General features: G+C 37.6%; 1 protein-coding gene across 1 annotated transcript in view; it reads right to left on the bottom strand.

Annotated features, from left to right (window-relative positions):
• Positions 1-22,185, bottom strand: part of hiw (highwire) — a 1,788,684-nt gene that overhangs the window by 936,736 nt on the left and 829,763 nt on the right. Inside the window, 1 exon segment of the mRNA XM_067112237.1 lies at positions 9,058-9,190. Within this exon segment, the coding sequence (XP_066968338.1) occupies positions 9,058-9,190 (133 nt within the window).

Genomic DNA, 22,185 nt, shown 5'->3' with positions numbered 1-22,185 from the left:
GATTAATACAGTAGTAATAGGATAATAATTTAAGCTATATTTGATGTAGAATGATACTTAAAAGTAAAAATGGGAGAGCAATGTAGTTCTGTGAAATTCCAAGTCTTTTTGTGGTAGATAAGTCTCTCTCTCTCTCTCTCTCTCTCTCTCTCTTCTCTCTCTCTCTCTCTCTCTCTCTTCTCTCTCTCTCTCTCTCTCTCAAACTCTTAATAATAAGGTTATGTCATTTTCAAGATACCCAAAGGATACTCAGTGAATTAAAAGTAAGGTTTTCTTACGATTTTGATTTTTTCTGGCTTAAATCACGATCGTCAGAATGGAACCCCATCGTAAACCGGAGACTGCCTGTATATATACAGTGAACCCTCCGTATTCGCGTGCTCAAGGTTCGCGGACTCACCCACTCGCGGGTTTTTCTATGGAACCTATCTAAAAAATTTTCGCGGGAAACTCATGCATTCGTGGGTTTTTCCATGGAACATATCTATAAAAATATTTGCGGGAAACTCCATATTTGCGGATGCAGATTTTTTTTGTCTTTTTCGTATAGCAATAGTATTCTGTATTTTCATATTTATTGTATAATAACATTAAAAAATCATGTAAATCAATAATAATACTGTACTACAGTACTGTACATATAATAGTAATAGAAATTAAATAATATTATGTATACTACACTGGGTACCTTAATAATAATAAATACAGTACTGTACTGTACTGTAAAGTTAAATCATACGGGTAGCAACTGGTGATGAATGTTGATTTCAGTATGCTGTAGATGATGATGAATTAGTTGTACAGTACGATGAATGACGGGAGGCGCTGTCATGTTAAGGTATTTGAACATGGCAACGAAGGTGGTACAGTAGGGCTGCATGAGTATTTTACCTTGTTCATGCTCAATGTGGGCGACCGCAATTAATGTCATGCTGTAATGGGCTGCTACTTCTCCGTGACTTGTGCCCTCTCTTAACAAAACAATCATGTCTACAGTACTTTCTTCTCATCAGTCATTACAGTAATTGTAAGCTATTGGCCAGAGGCCTTAGAAGAAGCAGAGCATTCAGAGGACATCTTAATGCACGATTTCAAAAAATATTTTTAGGCCATAGTACTGTACATGCAAAACACACAAACGTGAGATACAGTAGCAATAAAACGGATTACACTACTGTATACTGTATTGGGTCATTTGCCGATAATTTGCCGCTCACGGTAACGCATACATGGTACTACTGTACTGGTTAGGCTTGCATATATATACTAACCCGATCTTCTGCGCATACAGTACGTACATTTTATAAAATGTTTTGTTGTAAGATAGCAATAAAACGGGTTGTATATTGGGTCATTTGCCGAAATTTCCCGCTACGGTATACGCATGGTACTATTGGTTACGCTGCGATACATACACTAACACGGACCTTCTGCGCGTGCACAGTACGTACATTTTATAAAATGTTTTGTTGTAAGATGATTTTTAAATATTACATACAAAAAGTATTTTAGGATGATACATAGTATAGTACAGTACTACGGGTAGTTACGTAGAGCATATCTAAAATACGTAAGACAACAGGAATACTGCAGGGTACGTACGTTTACATCTGCAGTAGGGTACGTATGTTTACATCTGCAGTACGTAGCATTTTCATGTATGTAAAGTATATATTACTGTAATGACTGCTGTAAGTACATTTTGTAAGTTAAAAATGATTTACTAATTTTCAAATATTACAGTACTGTAATATATTAACGTAAACACAGCAAAATTTCAATAATATATATTTGTTTTTCTTAAAAGTGCTTCACCCAAGCCACCTCTCTGCAAATACAAAGAAATCGCGATGCTAGACGCTGTGTACCTAGGATCAATGATACTCGACACACTATTGGCTGTCATCTGCAAAGCAGCCAATCCAGAAGCACCATTCATTTTCTTTGGCGCTCATTCGCTGTTCACTTGGCTCTGATTGGCTGAACATTCACAACCAACTCGCGAACACGGAATTCTGGGAGGACGCTCGACGGCTTCATCTTCAGATTGTGTGTATAGTTCGCAGCATCTTACCATGTGAAACCGTGCGTCTGTCCATTTCGATTTTTTATCTTTGTGAATCGGCGGTATTCGCCCTAAAATGCCTGCTAAAAAAACCCTGCTCCTTCAAAGCCTTCTGGCAAAGAGTTTAAAAGAAAGAAATCTGTTATGAAACTCGAGGAGAAGGTGAAACTTCTTGACATGTTAAAGGAGGGCAAAAGTTTTGCACTGTTGGTCGCCATTTCAGTGTTAATGAAAGCACAGTGAGATATATCAAGAAGAAAGAGGCGAGATACGCAAGTCTGTGAGTATGAGCTACTTCAGTAGTGCAAAGACAGTTGCAACAGTGCGGGATAAAACAATCGTGAAAATGGAATCTGCTCTGGCAATCTGGATAAAGGACTGCCGGAAGAAAAACGTGCCCCTCGACTCCAACATCATTCGCGAGAAAGCACGACAACTCCACTGGCATTACAGGCAGAGGAAGGCGTTGAAGAAGGCGAATTGGAATTTCTAGGCTTTGATGAACCAGCAGAAGAAGAAGAGGGGGAAGAACCCCAAGCAGGACCATCATCAGCGCCTCAAGGTTTCCAGGCCAGCAAGGGGTGGTTCCACAGATTTCAAAAGCAGTTCAACCTAAAGTCTGTTACTCTGCAAGGGGAAGCTGCATCTGCAGACACTGAAGCAGCCGTGAAATATCCGGAAGCCTTCAAGAAGATCATCGAGGAGAAGGGCTACCATCCAGAACAGGTGTTCAATATGGATGAGACTGGCCTGTTCTGGAAGAAGATGCCTTCCCGGACATACCTTATGAAGGACGAAGCTAAAGCCTCCGGATTCCAGGCCCAGAAGGATAGGGTTACCCTCCTCATGTGTGGGAATGCAGCCAGTTTCATGCTTAAACCAGGCCTCATTTACAAAGCTGCAAACCCCAGGGCCCTCAAGAATAAGAACAAGGCATTGCTTCCTGTGTTCTGGATGCATAACCCTAAGGCCTGGATCACCAAAGTCCTCACAGAGTACTGGTTCCATCAGAGCTTCGTCCCTCAAGTTAGGCAATACCTGAACAACTTGGGCATGGAGTTCAAGGTGTTGCTGATTATGGATAATGCTGGTGGCCACCCTCTCGATCTTTTTTACAAGGGAGTCCAGTTTGAGTTCCTCCCTCCCAACACCACCTCTCTCCTCCAGCCTATGGACCAGGGCGTGATCCGTGCCTTCAAGGCACTCTATACCGGGAACTCCCTCCAGCACCTTGTAACTGCAATGGACAGTGACAGTGAATTTACGCTAAAAGAATATTAGCGTAAATTCACGATTCCCACATGTCTGAACATCATCAGCCGATCACTGAATGACATGAAGAAGGAGACCCTGAACGCATGCTACAACAAGTTGTGGCCGGAGTGTGTTCATTATTACAGGGGCTTCTCTCCTCAAGAAATTCAGCATTCAGCCATTAATAAGGCAGTCCAGTTGGCGAGGATTCTAGGTGGGGAAGGCTTCGAGGACATCACCGAGGATGAAATTGGCACCCTTATTGATGCTCACTCTGACCCCCTGACGGACCAGGATTTGGAAGAGCTGACGAAGTCTGCCAGTGAGGAAGAAGATACGCTAGGTTCAGGGGAGGAGCAGGAGGAAGAGGAGAGTGGCCTGACTTTGGAACGTCTGTCCCACATGAAGAGAATGATTCAGGATCTGCAGGAGTATGTTTCAACATGGGATCCTTTTATGGAACGGTCCTTAAAGTTTTCAAACATGCTTGATTCAGCATGGGAGCCCTATAATCAAACACTCACCACCATGAAAAAGCAGCAACAGCAGCTGCCTATCACCATGTTCATCAAACGGACGAAGAAGGCCCCTCAAAGCCTCCCAAATCACCCGAAGAAGTGCCTCCCTCCCAGTCGCCTGAAGTAGTGCCTCTCGAATCGCCTGAAGAAATGCCTCCCCCCGACCGCCTGAAGTCGTGCCTCCCAAATCAACTGAAGAAGTGCCTCCTGAAGGTGAAGAGGCACCCTCAGATGAGTTGTAACAACTCTGTTTTGCTGTGCAGTCATATCTTCATCATTATTCATCGCACTGTACAGCTAATTCATCATCATCATCTTTAATCAACATTCATCGCTGGTGAGTACCCGTGTGATTTACGTATGTAGTAATCTTAATATATAAGTACAGAAGTATGAAATTTTTTAAAATGTGCACAAATTTTTAAAGAATTTTTTGTCTCTTTTTGTGAATTACGTATACGTAAATACCAATGTTCCCCCCAAAAAGAAAACGGGACAAAGAAAATGTGTGACTGAATACGTAAGGGGGACTGGATTATTTTAACCTTCAGCTATAAGCCATACAGTATGTATGTATAAATTTAACGATAAAATGTTTAAGATGACTTGGAAATTATATTAATTAGTATCATTTCAAAGATTAATACAGTAATAAGGTACAGTTTAATGTACATTTGATGTAGGCTGGTATTTTTAGGTATACTGTACAGTACTTTGGTGTTGACCTTTCATGGTAGACAGGTACAAATATACGTAGTATTAAATTTTTTAAAATGTGCATACGTTTTTTAAATTTTTGTCTCTCTCTTTTTGTGAATTTCATACTGTATACGTAAATACCAATGGTTCCCCCTGAAAAGAAAACGGAACGGCTTATAACTGTATGAAAGAAATTGTGTGACTGAATACGCAGGGGGGACTGGATTATTTTAACCTACAGCTGTAAGCCATACAGTATGTACGTATAAATTTAACGATAAAATGTTTAAGATGACTTGGAAATTATATTAATTAGTATCATTTCAAAGATTAATACAGTAATAAGGTACAGTTTAATGTATATTTGATGTAGGCTGGTATTTTTAGGCATACTGTACAGTACTTTGGTGTTGACCTTTCATGGTAGACAGGTACAAATATACGTAGTATTAAATTTTTTAAAATGTGCATACGTTTTTTAAATTTTTGTCTCTCTCGTTTTGTGAATTTCATACTGAATACGTAAATACCAATGGTTCCCCCTGAAAAGAAAACGGAACGGCTTATAACTGTATGAAAGAAAATGTGTGGCTGAATACGTAGGGGGAACTGGATTAGTTTCACCTACAGCTGTAAGCCATACAGTACATACGTATAAATGTAATGATAAAATGTTTAAGATGGCTTGGAAATTATATTAATAGTATCATTTCAAAGATTAATACAGTAATAAGGTAATAGTTTAATGTATATTTGATGTAGGCTGGTATTTTTAGGCAAACTTTGGTGTTTGACCCTTCATGGTAGACAGGTATAAGCATTTTTAGAGGGGCGTTGTAAGCATTCGTGGATTTGACCTATTCGCGGGGGGGTGTGGGACATATATATATATATGTATAACTGAATCACGAAAATACGGAACGTGATGAATATATAAATAAAGATAAAATCCACGAAGGAAACGGAAACACTGGAGTGCTGCAAGGCCTTTCGACGCTATGTCCTTTACTTAGCAGACTCACAAGTAAAGGACATAGCGTCGAAAACGCCTTTCAGCACTCCAGTGTTTCCGCTTTTCTTCGAAAGTGGGATTTTATCTTTATTTATATATATATATATATAATATATATATATATATATATATATATATATATATATATATATATATATATATATATATATATATATATATATATAATATATATATATATATATATATATATATATATATATATATATATATATATATATAAATATATATATAAATAAATATATATATATATATATATATTTATATATATATATATATATATATATATATATATATATATATATATATATATTATATATATATATATATATATATATATATATATATATATATATATATATACAGTCATACCCTAACTTACGCGAGGTTAGGTTCCAGAGACCCTCGTGCAGGTGAATTTTCTTCAGTGTAAGTTTGGCATGGTCTTTAAAAATGCTAATAAATGTTTATTTATAGAGTTTAAGTACTAAATATGATTGTAATCATGCTCCCAGAGTGTTAAGCTAACTTTTAAATGAACTAAAGTTAGTGTAATTTTATTTAAAATTTAGCTTATTACCCTTAAAAAAGAAATAAATGGTTGACATAAAAATTGAGTACTGCTCAGTTTCATAATAGCACATTTACAGATGTGTATGTATACTAATGTTACCCCTAATTCATGGGATGCCATTTCCTTTTTCACTTAGAGTAAAAGCCATTTTCCTGGCGTCACTAGGTAAAATTCATGCGTCACAGTCATAACAAAGGTACAATTCAAATAACGAAAACATGTACATAATGTTCGTAGAAGGTAGTATATTACAGGTGAAATTCAATCAATTTAAAATTATATACTGTACAGGTAATGACGTACAGAGAAATAGTAAGTTGTAAAAATATGTTTGAGCGCTAACTACGAATGAGAGAGAGAGAGAGAGAGAGAGAGAGAGAGAGAGAGAGAGAGAGAGAGAGAGAGAGAGAGAGAGAGAGAGACATATACTGTAATACAGTAACTGTACTGCACTGCTTTTGTATCGTATTTATGAGCAAATATATAAATACAAATTTTCCATTCTGATTATACACCTAAAAACACAAGAACTTATAAAATAGTACTTAAAAATTAAGCACACTTTCTGCAGGGGTATCATCTTTGAAAAGTGCAGTAACTAAGGGTATCAAATCTTGTAAAAGTACACCAACTGAACATGCTGTAATTACATGCATGTATATCATATACAGACATACACACACATATACATATACACACACACACACATATATATATATATATATATATATATATATATATATATATATATATATATATATATATATATATATATATATATATATATATATATATAATTTATATAATATATATATATATTATCTAAATGGCCTCTGCTTCTCTTTCTCAGGTGTTAAAAGTTCCAACTAAAATGTATAATATAGTTACAAAAATGCAATGTGCTTGCAGTGTATTTTCTAATTTACAATTAAAGAGTAATTAAAAAAAATATCACTTTTCTCATCTCTCAAGTACGTGCCCAGATAGTTTGAGATGTCTGATTAAATAAAGTGTAACTACAAGCATTTATGAACTATACAGCACAGAAATTACTTAGAATAATATATACATGAAGTTCAGATGAACAGTATACTGTACAGCTGTAACAATGTTCAGTCATAAAAATACAAAAATCCACAAATGTGCCAAATTACATATAAACAAATCTTAAAATGTATAAACTAATATACCTGTACTGTATATAAAAAATATAAGTTAAGTTAAATATACCTTAGTTTAACCAGACCACTGAGCTAATTAACAGCTCTCCTAGGGCTGGCCCGAAGGATTATATTTATTTTGTGGCTAAGAAGATTATATTTATTTTGTGGCTAAGAACCAACTGGTTACCTAGCAACGGGACCTACAGCTTATTGTGGAATCCGAACATTATAACGAGAAATGAATAAAACATAAAAAAAAATTCTTGTAGTACATAATATTCTATTCCACCATTTGGACACATGGCAGCATTAGTTGATGTGAAGATAATAGATTTTAAAATGATTTCCATAAACCTGTAATAACAGGCATTATATATTCTCTTCATGATGATTCTCATTAGTACTTTTAAATTCAGCTCTAAATTCAGACCCATAAAACTTTTAGATAAAACTTAATATAAGTATTGGGCAATTTATACAATTCTTAACCATCAGGCTTTGTTTCCTCATTCTATGCTCTACAAAACAATCTAGTTAGTATTCGAGGAGCCATTTCAGTTTCAGTTAAAATCATTTCTGCAGAGATTCCTTCATGGCCTGGTAATTTAGCTGAACACAGAATTTAGGCCAAAGGCCAAGCACTGGGGCCTATGAGGCCATTCAGTGCTGAATCAGAGATTGACAGTAAATGGTTTGAAAGGAGTAACACGAGGAAAACCTCGCAGCTGCACTATGAATCAAGTGTTAGAAGAGGTTGGAAAGTAAGATGGAGAAAGAGAATATGAAAGGAGGTACAGTAAAAGAAATGAAAGGGGTTGAAGGCACGCTGCAAAGAACCTTAAGTAATGCCTACAGTGCACTGCATGAGGTGCACTGAGAGCACTAACCCCCTATGGAGTAGCCTGGTAATTTCCATCTCCTTAGTTAATTATTGAGTCCACTTCAAAAACTGTGTATTGTAGTCATTTTTAAGCAAATTCAAGTTCTCATCAGTTTACATTGTATCAGCCATATTACATCCTTTAAATCTCTAACTCTTCACTTAAAAAAATTATTTGCCCAGAGCTGTCCTTCTACTTCTGATATTATTATTAAGGGATAGGTTTACAGGAAGCAGAACATTTCTGTTACCTTAGGAGCAAACAGAACTGTATACAGTAGAAGAAACTTTTCTATGTAGCAAAGACATGGGTAATTGCTAAGGAAATTGAGATTTTGAAAAGATGCAATAACAGAATACATACTATGATTCATGGTCAGTGCAGTGGAAAATCATATTACAAATGAAGAATTTGAGACAAGTGGTGTAAAATGGTAGTAAAACAGACTTAGATGGTTTAAACATGTGATATATGAGATGAGTTCAAAAAAGTAGTACACGTGAAGTATATAGCAGGATGAAGACCAGCAAGAAGTCCTAGGATATCAAGTTAACAGGGCACTGACGAAGAAGACCAGGCAGGCAGGAGTTCAGGCACAAAGTGTAAAAAAAATTAGAGTGGAAACAAATTTTATTTCTATACCAGCAAAGGAAAACTATTACATAAAATTGTTAACAGGAGGCTTTGGGAACATGGTGTGGTAAGTCTTCTAAAATAAATCTGATGAATGAGCATGCAGTTTTGAAATGGTTGTGGATGACACCAGAACCAAAATGATGTCACCCCAAAAGGAACCTAGAGATTACTTTTAAATATAATCAATAAATTACATATGTAACTTAAAATTCAAAACTATTATAATGGTGAACTAACCTGAATTTGGATACACTTCATTTATATATATCCTCAAGAGACGTAAACAAGCACAACAGATGTACACAAGTCGCTGAAGATCTAACATGGCAACAGTAGGACTTGGACTTTGACTGCCAGAATGACTAACCTGCTACAAAGACAATCCAGTAATAGTTATTAGAATTTATATATGGAAAATTACTACTATTAATACACAATTTATGCAGACCAGTAAGTTATCATCTTAACTCTTACTGGGATGGCCTAAAGGGTTTGTTCTTAGTAGCAGATCTTATTTAATAAGTTTCAATTTGAATGTTTAATAACCGGATAAACAGAAAATATGGAAAAACTTCTTTTAAGAATCAGTTCCAATACTTTTATGTATGCAATTATACTTTCCATTTTGTATCTATCAAAGATTAAACTTGAGAAATTTACAGTTTGGCTGATATACACCATTTTCTTTATTTTTAGTCAATCATAACTCTTTTCCATCTTTACAAACATGACGGCTTTTTGCGCAAGACTGAAAGCCTATTGACAAAACCTGAGTATCTACTTTTGTGACAGAATGTAAAGAAACACTCATAATATCTTAAATTTGAGACATTGTACAGTACTGCTAAGTCATCCTTATACAAGTTCATTTTAATTTAACTTTAACTTTGTAACTGGTTTGAATATTGTTTATTAAGGAACAACAAGCCACTCAGAATACTTCTGGTGAATACCATTTTCCAATTTATGCACTGTATTTGTATTTCTAAATAATGTTATTCAGTCACACTTGGAAAGTGTGGTCTGTTAAGAAGTTTTTATGAATAAAGCAGGGGTTCTCAAATACCATTGGTATATAGTATTTCTAGTACAGCATGTATCCAGGTAGCAACAAAAGCCTTTTGGGTGCAAAAAACACGGCCTTCTTAAGTGACTCATATTGGGTTGGAGTAATTATGTTATGTTTGTTTTTATGTACCATGTTAACCTTGAATTTATCCTGTGTTTTCCACCATGTTACACAGACAGCTTTTTAGACTTTTTGGTCTATAGTCTACTGAAACACTAGGATCTTTGGTGTTGTTGCTGGTACAGTATATTGATGGCATGCTGCTATTCTTTTGTTAGCACTTTCTTAGTCCAATCTAACACCACAGTCTTCATGCACATCTGCTTCCAAAACACTAACTGAAAACTGAAATGGTAATATACAGGGCCTCAAAGCTAATCCATTCCAGAAGAAGTGTCGAGATGTGATGCAGTTGAGATCCAAATCAATTTTTTCCATAAGAAATAACTGACAACGGATTAATCAGTTCTTGACCACCAGTTATTACCCTAACCTTGCCTTTTAATAAAAAGCATTACACATAAATTACAATTAAATATGTTCAGAGTTAAATAACATACCATATTAGATACACTTTTGTTATTTTTAAATGTGTACTGTATCAAAAAAACTGCCCTACGTCCAATGGAAGACCAAGCACCGTAGGCTAGGCTATGTAATGTACTTTACTGGGTAGGCACAAAAATTGTTGCTAATAATAAAACATGAAAAACAAGTCTAATTATTACAAGTACATTAATAAAATATTGAAAACAAACCAAATTATGTCTGTTATCATAAACTTACGAAAAATTGTTTACAATACATTGGCAGCTTGCCTTTCAGCCATTTGCCATGAGTGGATGTAAATTTCATACAGAGTCTACTGGAATACTGTAATTACTGTATATTGCTCTCACAATAAGGTACACAATCCTTTATCCAAAATCCTTGGGGCCAGATGTGTTTCAGTTTTCGGAAATTTTTGGATTTCGGAACTGTGGTGTAAGAAGCATAATCGACATCACCATACAACCAAAAACATTTTTTTTTTTACGTTTTTTCATCATAGTTATTTATTCATTATAGTTTATTATTATTTATACCATATTAATATACTGTTAAATGAGTGTGAGATGATTAAGCTCCTTAATAATAAAATTACTACCACATTTTCTAAACAAAAACATTCCTTAAAATGCAAAAGTATACATGATCAAAATAACTGTAATTCAAATTCTGAATTTTAACGATAAGTAAGACTATAAAATACATTTCATCATATCGATCTTGGAGAAGGTTGTTCTTTATTGTTACTAACGTTCTCAGACGTAAATTTGAGGACGGTCCGGGAGCAGGATTCACAACTGATGTCACATCACTACGACAGTACAACAGACTGTGTGGGATTTTTCATACCACTATAATAAAGTTAAAATTATTGTTAAATTCTTCTTTTCATGTAGAAATAATTTTATAAAGCAAATTATTGAGTAATTTTTGCCATCAGCAGTCAAATAATCAATTTGTGATCGAAATGTCTATAAATAGAACAGAAGTAGAGGGCTGTCATTGGCTAACAGCTCTCCATGACAACCAGTCGGCAAATCAGGTTTCAGCTGTACTCTCTCAGAGAAAGAACGTTTTGCTCTGTGAAGCTGACGACTTAGGTGTTTTGAATACAGCAAGTAGTTTTTAATGGTGTGTGTATTTTACTGATTGCATGAAGAATGGAATGAATTTTTTTCATCCCTTTGAGTGCAAAATTGTTAGTTCAGAGATTCTTCAGCATATCTTCAAAACAAAATTCATCTCTTTATTCTCTCGAGGAATGTCAATCCATATCTGTTTACTGCTGGTCACTCTCTTTATAGTCCACACAACTTACAACAACAAAATTTGTTTGTTTTTGTCTTTCAAAGATGTGTTATTTGCACTACACATTTTTTAAAGCATTATAAACACACACAGTGTGTGCATATATGCTAGTACCCATAGAGTAAAGAGACTCAAATTAGCAGTATCTTGGCAGACGTACAATTATTTTATTGTCTTGGGATTTTCTAAGGTCAATTCTTGGGATTCTGTAAGAAAAATAATTTGAGTAACAGCACACACCCACATGACTCGGGTCAGCTGTTAGCACGCCAAACACCAACCTTATGAATTGACGCTCTACTGTCAAAATGTTTTCGGTTTTTAGAGCTTTTCGGATTTTAGAACTTTTTCCTTACAAATTCACTTCAAAATATCTTTCAATAAATGTTATGATACTAAAATTGTTTTTTCTACAAAATATCCTTGTAAAATGTGAGTGTGTTGTATGTGAGGGTGAGTCCTCCATGATGGCAAATACGATACTGCCTATGAAACGCTACCACCAGCAATCTGTTTTTCGTTTATCCATACTAACAACAATTTCTCTATTTCATCTATTATGGGATGCCTCTGTCTGTTTTGTCAAACTCATAACCCCCTTAGCAACACTGGTACTTTTTATTGCTTCTTTGTGCTTTAAAAATATACTTATGGTGGATCTTGGTAGCTTAAACTGAGACACTAAATCAGTCACAATGCCGATCCGACGGAAGAAATATGGCTCCAAAACGGTAGAGTAATCAAAACTGGAGTTTTTTTATGAAAAGCTCATTAAAAATGCAGTTTACACCGTTTTTATGAAAAACTGCATTTTTAATGAGTTTTTCATAAAAAAAACTCCAAGTTTTGATTACTCTACCGTTTTGGAGCCATATTTCTTCCGTCGGATCGGCGTCATAAGCATCGTAACCCCAGAACATGCGTCGTAAACCGGGAAATAATTTCTGATGAATATATTTGAAAAGTGTCGTATCCTCGGAACGTCGTAAGCCGGACCCATCATAAGCCGGGGACTGCCTGTATATATACTGTATATATTAGCTGAACAACCCGGCGCTGCCCTGGAAGACTCTGAATAACTACCTATAAACTCTCTCCCTCTCTCTTAGCAATAATTTCTTGACAGTTTGCCACTGTATTTCATCTGGGAAGTATCTCAAATGCTCTGATCAGAATATGATCACTGTTAGACCCTTCAACGCTATATGTAGGCTGTTATAAGTCCAAATCATACAATAAAAATCTAAAACAATATTTCCATGTGATGCAGACAATTTGGTATAAACCTACAAGAGCTCCATGGTGACCAAACTAATATCAAAGAATTCTCTCTGAGTTGGTCTGTTTGGGCAGATATTGTGTCATAATGATTAACATTATAACGTGACAGAGCGTATAATGGACTCAGAGATAAGAGGGCACTTTCCCTTATCTTCAGTGAAGCTGAACCCAGTTTTTCCAACATTAAAGAACCTGCAAGAAAGAGAAGTGGCTATTGTGCATGCGCGTCTGCCCTCTTGTTTACGACCGGGCCATTAAAGACCAAGGCACCACTACTCTACTTTGGTCTACGGCGAACAGTTTACGTTGTTACCAGTGTTTGGAAAAAATTAGATTTTTTCTTTGATTTCATTACCGAGGACTATGGAAACATAAAAAATAGTAAGATCAGTGCTTAATATTAAGTTCCAGTTAAAAATTTTAAGTTTTAAACTTTTGGAATTGATAATTTATTTGTGAAAGTTGGAACCCGGCTCACTGACTGCTAGTTTTGTAAAATGAAAATTGTTTTAAATTCTAACTAAATGTTTTAACTAAAAGAAATGTTCCACAACTTATCACTAATATAGAAAATCCTTTCAGATTATGTGATGTCTACAACAATCTAGGCAGTAAGTGTGAATAATTTAGACTTGATTAATAGTGGATGTTGTCTGTAGCATATGTCCTAGGATTACATATCATTAAGTGGCCTAGCTAATTAGACCAAGGACCCTAGGATCAGATAATAACAACATCTGGGCAAAATAAATTGATAGCCTAACAATAAGGCTACATATTATTATAATTTTTTCCTTTTACATAAGCCTGTGCACTTAAGCATGATCTACAGTAAATAATCCAGGACTAGGCATTATCTTATATTAAGTTAAGTAATAACTTTTTAAGAAACATCCCATTTTTGGACTAAATTGTTAGCCTAGACCATGTAACCTACGATTAGATGAAACTGTAATCTGTGCTGGATGAGATGGTAACCTAGTCTTAAGGCTACATACTAAGGTCATTGTGTTTTATGTAACCCATACCCTTAAGTGTGAATTAAATAATCCGGATTAGGCAGTAGCCTAGATTAGAATAAGTTATAGCCTGGCTATAAGGTTACATATAAGTGAGCTACTGTTTTATATAGTAGATCAAATAGACTAGGATTGGATACAAACAACAACTTGGGTTAGACAAAAAAAAAATAGTGTACTAACTATAAGGTTACATATTAGTAAGTTTCTGTTTTTATATAGCCTACACATTTAAGAGTGATCTATAATAATCTGGATTAAGCAATACCCTATAATAGGCTAAGAAAGAACAAATAAGCCTAGGATTATATATAAACAGTATCCTAGGCTCAATAAAATAACCTAGTTTTTTATGACTCGGTATCACATCTGTAAGGTTACAAACTAGTAGGGTCTTATGTAGCCTATATCCTTAAAGGTGATATAAACCTAGAACAGGCAGTAGCCTAACCAGATTAAGTAGGAACCCCTTTTTAAGGAATATCCGACTATTCGCCTGAAACAGGGATGCCGAATATCAGATAACAGGGTAGTCCCCAAGTTTTAAATAAACCTATAATAGGCAGTGGCCTTGAATAGGTTAAGCGAGAACCTTCTAAAAAATCCTCTAAGCTTGCCTTAACGTAGATAATTCTAGAAGCATTAACCTAAGCTATATAAAACAGTACCTTTTAAGCTGCCTCAATGGATCCTAGGGTTCAATAGGGATGAGGACGGAGGAGATTATATCTTTCTGGCAGAACTCCGGTAGCAGATATTTAACCCTTCCTCAGAACAACATCTACGTTTGGGTCAAAACCCAGTAACATCAGTCCCCAATATCTCCCAGGTTAACCCTCCAGAGGAAGTAGAGGAATCTTTACATGGGGTTGAAATTCTTACTATAGAATATGAAGTGGACACTGCCACTGAAATGGCCCTGCTGAACCCAGAAAGATCAGGGACACAAATTTTAGCTAGCCATGGGAGAAACCTTCCAGAAGGAATTCTATTCCCCATGCAGCTATCACTGCTAAATAGGATCTTTCCCCCAAAAGGGATACTAGGATCCACCTAACTCCAACTGAAATGACTACATTTTCGGAGGGGTACAATAACTTACCCAGAACTTCTGCCCCTTGATTAACAGGCAGTTACAGTTCAGTTGCTGAAGCTCAGCTAGATTGTGCAAGTTCCTCCAAAAGGAATACACAGTTTGTGGCATTTGATGAATTCCGTAAGGAAATTGAGTACCATCAAAGATGCCCCAATCAAAGATGCCCTTGCCACAGAACGGCAATATATAAGTGACATGCAGCATGATTTCGAAAAGGAACGCAAGTCGGTCATGTACACACAAAATGTAAAAGTACTATATCCTGAAACCGAAAAGTGAGTGTGGATACAAATGCTGCCCAAACAAGGTCTAATCTTAGAATTCCGACTAGAAACAACAAAATGGTCAGTTCAGAATACAGAACTTCAGATCAAAACATAATAGGGGCTCCAATACTCACCACTGATGATAGTGATAATCCTTGGTGAGATGCCTCAATGTGCATTTTCTCTCCCAATGGCAAGTATGTAATTAATGAGATAAAAACTATGATCGAAGTTGTACATGTAGAATTTAGAAACAGGGCAGCATTCCCTAATACAGAATGGCACCTGGTACCATCTTCAGCAAACATGGAGAAACCATTAACAAATGGTTTTTTTACCTGTAGAAATCACCCTTTACCAGGTCAATGAAAAATGGATCTCTACTTCCATTTTGAATAAAAAGTTAAGTATACCTTAGTTTAACCAGACCATTGAGCTGATTAACAGCTCTCCTAGGGCTGGCACGAAGGATTAGACTTATTTTATGCAGCTAAGAACCAGTTGGTTACCTAGCAACAAGACCCACAGCTTATTGTGGAATCCGAACCACATTATAGCGAGAAATGAAATTCTATCACCAGAAATAAATTCCTCTAATTCTTCATTAGCTGGCCAGAGACTGGAACTCGGGCCTAGCGGGTGCTAGGCGACAACTCTACCGACTCGCCCAACGAATAAGACCCAAGTTGCTCATCAAGAGGCCCCAGCCTTCTGTCCCTTCACTTTCAAAATTATTAATCATGCGAAGACAAATTTTCAGAATTTTTAGTGACTAAAAACAACTGACAATGGCAGAATTAAAACTATCTGCCACAGTCATCCCAGTTTCAGGAAATTCCACCAAGGAATGGGCAACGCTACAACTCCCTTTTGAAAGGAAAATGCTCCCTTTGTTATAGCTACGCAGAATTTGGGACCCTATGAGAAGACTCAGAAGGGAGAGCATCCGCCAGAATTTTATGTTAGGCTCCGACTCCTTAGTATTATAACCTCTACCACCTCGCTGGAAGTTGCCACCAAAAGGCTTCCAGAAGATTCCATGATAATTTTTGCTACTGAGGCCAAAAGTTGTATGAAAAACTGATGGAAAGCACTCTGCGACTTCCTAGAAAGGCACATAAAAGAACGAATGGAAGCATTGGAGGGCTCCATCAAATCACACTCCAATGTCACTGCATTATTATGTTTTAACCCCTTTTATAAGGACTTGTTTGAGGAGTCTGTTGTGGCTCAACTCAATGAGCATGCCCACCAACAGAACTGTACAGTGTATGCTCTTCTGGGGAAAGGGGAATTCAGGAAACAAAGAACCCAAAATTTCCCTTTACCCAACCCCAAAAAGAGGCTCACTTTGATCAAAAACCACATAAACCTTCAGCCACCACTTAAAGTTTTCCTCAAAGAACAGGTAGGTAGTCAAAAGGGACAATTTCCTTCAAAGGGACAACAACAACAGCAAGGACATCCTTTTTCACAAGGTCCAAAAACCATCTTATAAGGGGAAAAAGGAAAAGCAACACCTGGAATGCCTATCAAAGGCAAAGGCAGAGGAAGAGGAAGATACCAATACAAATTGTATGGCTGGGGGTTGGCTTCGATGACATCACAGACAATGGAAGTTTTCCATGTGGGAGGACAGCATTATTTATATGTGCAGAAAGGCTCTGTTAATGGGGCCCATAGAGAAACATGCATGTATTTGCCACCAAGTTAGTCTCTTCAGCATCTTCAAAAAGTATTCTTCTGAAAGAAGAGTGATCCTCAACCAATCAACATTGAACAAGCACGTTATCTGCCGAAAGTTTTGGATAACTACCGTTGCCCAAGTACGTTGAATAATTCCAAAAGGGACTTGGACTGTTTCTGTAGATCTGAAAAAAGTGTACTGGCATGTCCCTATCGCCGTTCCCTTCTGCCCCTTCCTAAGGTTCTAGATAGGGAAAGATAGGTACAGATTCAGAGTCATGACCTTTGGGCTAAACACTGCCTAAAGAATATTTGACAAAATTAGCAACAGTATTCACCTGAGAACTCAAACAAAAAGGAATACAACTAATAGCCTACCTAGACAACTGGTTGATCTGTGGGCCCACAAGACAAGAGTGCTTGAAAAACTAAGAGCAATGGTCAACAGACTACAGTCAAAAGGTTTCATAATAAATTGGAAAAAATCCCGCCTCATGCCCAGCAGACACTTTTAGTGGCTGGGACTATGTTGGGATACTCTTCACGGCCTGTTGTCTTATTCTGTTTTGAGTGTGACGGGGAGAGACAAGTCCTCTAAAGGTTCCTTTCACAGCCCAGAGTTTCCAGATGGCAATTAGAATGTATGATGGGCCTACTGCAGTCTGCATCAGTAATAGATCCAACACTTAGACTGCAACTAAAAATGTGAACCAATTCTGGCTATCGCATGCAAGAAAAAAAGATGTGAGACCAACCTCATCAAGAGGTCAGGATCACATTCACCTCCTCTCAATATGATAATGCTAGCCATCCCTTTGGATGGCGCAAGCAAGGAAGTGGCACCTGTCTGCAATTCACCTCACAGGGGCCTCATTGTAATAGCATACTCTCTATCAAGGAAAATGACAGCCTCAACAGAGTGGATGTTGGACAACCACTCTTTTCAAACAATAGCCAACATGCTTCCACAACCAGAAGTGGACCTGTTCGCCACATACGAGAATCACAAACTCCTAATATGTGTGTCTCCAAACCTGGACGGTCAAGCAACAGCAAGAGATGCCTTCCTGAAGACTGGAAATAGGGAAGGACAATATCTTTTTCCTCCATTGTTCCAGATTTCGAAGGTTTTAAGCAAACTTCTAACCTTCAAAGGAACAGCTTACTTAATAGCCCTAAACTGGCCAAACAAGCATTGGTTCCCATTACTTCAGCAACTGACGAAAAGATCAATTCCACTATCATCTGCTGTTCTATTCCAGACAGGAGGAGGGAAAGTTATTTACACATCCTCCTTTCTGAGCAGAGACCTTCACATATGGATTTCTTTAATATGTCATGAGAATTAATCACCCAACATTACTGAGTGGCTAGTACGAAAATTACAGACATCATCTATCCGGCAATACCAGTCAGTACGGAAGATATGGTTACATTATACCCATACTGAGAATCCAGTTGAGATTTCTATGGAAACACTTTTTATTTTTCTTATATACCCTTTTCAAGACAAATGGCTTGTGGTTACATCTATGGAAACACTTTTTATTTTTCTTATATACCCTTTTCAAGACAAACGGCTTGTGGTTACAACAGTCATGGCATACAAGGCTGCATTAACGGAACCCTTGCTTTATGGATTCAGGATTGACTCCAATATAGAAGTTGTCACTTCTCTTCTGGAGTCTTTTGCTCTACAAAGGCCTGCTCCCAAAGGCTTCCCATTACTTGGTCCATGAAGAAAGTGCTTAGACTTCTATCAACCCCTCCATTTAGCAGACCCAATACAACTACAATGCACATGCTACAAATGGCAATCCTCTTGATTGCATTAGCATCAGGAGCTTGTATTGGTGAGCTGGGCTCTCTTAGATGGGGACGATGCATCACGCAAACAGCTGACCATCAATTATTACTGTCCCCTGGCCCATCATTCCTGGCCAAGAATGAGGATCCTTTAAAAAGGAAATCTGTTCTTATAAGAAAACTCAATTTAGCAGACAAGACATTATGCCCAGTTCAAGCACTTAAGGTTTACCTGGAAGTCACAGCAAACATCCCAGAGGGTTCTACAGTATTTTCCTACACCCTAGCACAAACTAACCACTCTCCCTACAAAAGAGTTGAGAATGGTTGTAGTGTCTATCATTAACCCTCTCGCGCTTATGGGGGTTCCTATAGCACTACCCGGTATGTGACTTATGCCGTGGAGGGAAAAGTGGGACTCGTGTGGAAAAGTTTTTTTGTAAAAACCGATACATCCTAACTATAACTGATGTAGGCTTCTGGTTTGTTTTATGATGTCGGCAAATGATTGAATTTTTTCCTAAAGCAATCAGAAAATCTTTGCAAGGCTTAGAAATAATAAAAAAAAATGTGATGAATGTCAAATTTTTAAGGGAAATCTTGGATATTTTTTGAAATAATCATGAAAAATATAATAATTAGGTTAGACGAGTTTATTTTATACGTAAATGTGTTTGCTAATTAGCTGTTACCGATTAAAAGATGCAAATTTTTTATGGAGTGCAATCACCAGATTTTCCAGCCTACTTATGTTTCGTATCGTATGTAAGTACAAAATAAAGACAGAAAGAAAATAAAGGTGGCATTAGAAAGCTGAATAAATTTCTTATAAGGTGCACAAAAGAAAGATATATGTATTGTTAGAATAAAACTGAGAAATTGTCGTTAGATTACGGACAATCTTTTTTCTTTGTCTAAGAAAAAATACGGCAACGATTATTTTCTGGATCGGGTCCCGTGTCACCCGGTGAAAAAGTCCATTCAGCACTTATTTCTAGGTAATTCCGTTGCTAGATACCAGAGAAAGCTAAATGAAATGCTGGAGTTACTACCCCCAGAGCGAGCTCCATCAGATGGAGTCGTGTATGGAAAAGGGTGAACTACAAAAACACGGAACCTTATCCTATAGAGATCCCAAAGTCAAAAGTCCCACAGGAGGTGCCGTTACAAACCCATGCACCACTCATGACAGCACACAAAACACCGCTAGCCGCATTCCATTTCAGCAAGCACCTACAGTCACACGTTTTTTTACGTTGTGCTTTTAATCTTGTGCCTTTTGCATCATTATGGCTTCCTCACAAGGTCTTTCGTCACTTAAGTTGAGTACCAGTATTTCGTTTTTTTAGTTGAGGCGATTGAGGCTCCTTATTTCCCTTTAGTTTAATAATTAAAGGGATTTATAACGCCCGTCTCGATCTCCTCTCGTGGCCTCACGTGACCTCCATGCGTGGTTCGTGATCTTGGGTCGCCTGTTTTTGATCTTTCTCACAGTTCCTCTTCGTGTTTAGGATAATTTTCCTTTTCATGAGGTCTAATTAGTGATTTTGATTGATTAACGTTTGTTTCCCTTTGCTTCGAGATGAGGGCTGGTGTTTAGGCGTCGGGCTTCCCCCTCGAGCCTATTCGCCTTTTATCAATTCATTAACATGCCTTATTTTTGCCCTTCTCTTCTCTTAGCTTCTGGGAATTTTATTTACGTTAGTACTTTTAAGTTTTTTTGTTTTATCTTTAACCCAGTGTTCGGATGCATTTGATATTTGATGATTATTATGGATATTTATTTTGTTACGAGGCGGCCATTTCCCTTCACGTCCACATCGTGTTGGGTATGGTCCTCCTCTTGTTTTGTTTTGTTATGTTTTTATTTTATCCTTTTTTATGGGTTGGTTGTTAGCTTTGGATTTCCTTTTTGGGGCGTTAGGCTATTGCCCCCCTTTTTTCCATGAAAAAAGGGGGGGGTGGTCGTTCATTCCTTTTGTTCACATGCCCTTCATAAGGTTTTGTGTTCGTATTTTCCAATGCGGCACTTTCCTTAAGTTTTACTAGGGTCTTCTCCTTTATGTTCCCTTCCCCTGTTTCGGCTTTTTGCGTGAGGCTAATAAGCCTCTCGTTTAAGCTGAAATAGCGAGGATCTCATGTTGCTTCCCTCTCCCTGTTTCGGCTTTTAGCGTAGGCTAATGAGCCTCTTGGTTAAGCTGAGATAGCGAGGGGCTTCATGTAGCCTAAGCTAGTTTGGTCTTTACTTAAGGTTAGTTTCCAGTTTTTGGTTATGTTGACCCACCCTTTCCCCCTCCTCCTCCCGAGTGCTCTCTCTTCCCTTGATTTGTTTTCAATCTTGTTAACTTATCAAGGTTTAATGGGAGCATTCCTTCATTTTAGCCTATAGCCTATGCCCCCTTCCTCTGCATTGTTTGGCCTCTCCTTGGTACGGTCCGTGACTTTACCAATTTACTCTCCCTCCTGGGACTGTTGGTGGCCGGGAGGGCTTCCCCCTCTCCCGTCCACCATCTTTGGCCATCTTTATCTCCCTGTCCCCCCCCCCCATGGAGGTTGTTCCTGTTCCTCTCCTGCTTCTCTCGCGTTTGCTGGGTAACGACTCAGTCAGCGAGTGGGCGGAGGACACGGAACGCCCGGATTGTGCATTCCCACTCTCTGGTCGTTCATTTTCGGTTCTTCCTCCGGGGTTTTCATTCCTCCCCTTCATACGTCTTCTCCGGCGTGTCGTTTAATTTGGCGACACTCCGGTTCAGTCCCTTCTTCGTTGCCAGTTAGAGCTTTCCGCCTGACTGTCTTCGTGTTGGGCTTTTGACGTTCCCTGCCCTTAGCTAACTACTGTCTACTATCGGAGCGCATTCCTTGCTTCCCGCTCCAGCGGTTCTAGCGTTTATCGGTCTTCCGTTATCGCTAGTTTCATATTATTTTTAGTTGCCGGGAATGCGCTTTCTCCGGACAGTTTAACCTTCCCATTTCATTTTGTATCCGTCACTTACTTTAAGGCATGTTACTCCGGCTAGTTCCGGTAAATTTATTTTGTTTTATTTATTATTTTATTATTTATTTTGTTTTGTTTGTATGAGATTTTTACCCGGTTACCTCCCGGATCATTCCGGCTGGTTTCACGGCTTTGTTTAATACTGTGTTGCTCCGCACACTACTCCGCACCTTACACAGTGTACTCATAATCTCATACTCTTACAGGTGGTACGCTGCCAAGAAGAAGGGTGCTCCGCAGCCCTCCATCAGGCCAGCGGCCATGAAGTTTGTCGGTCTCACTCCGGATGT

This window comes from Macrobrachium rosenbergii, chromosome 2, assembly GCF_040412425.1.
Source record: "Macrobrachium rosenbergii isolate ZJJX-2024 chromosome 2, ASM4041242v1, whole genome shotgun sequence".
Taxonomy (NCBI): domain Eukaryota; kingdom Metazoa; phylum Arthropoda; class Malacostraca; order Decapoda; family Palaemonidae; genus Macrobrachium; species Macrobrachium rosenbergii.
The sequence above is the reverse complement of the archived record's forward strand: the minus strand, read 5'-3'. Positions and strand labels throughout refer to the sequence as shown.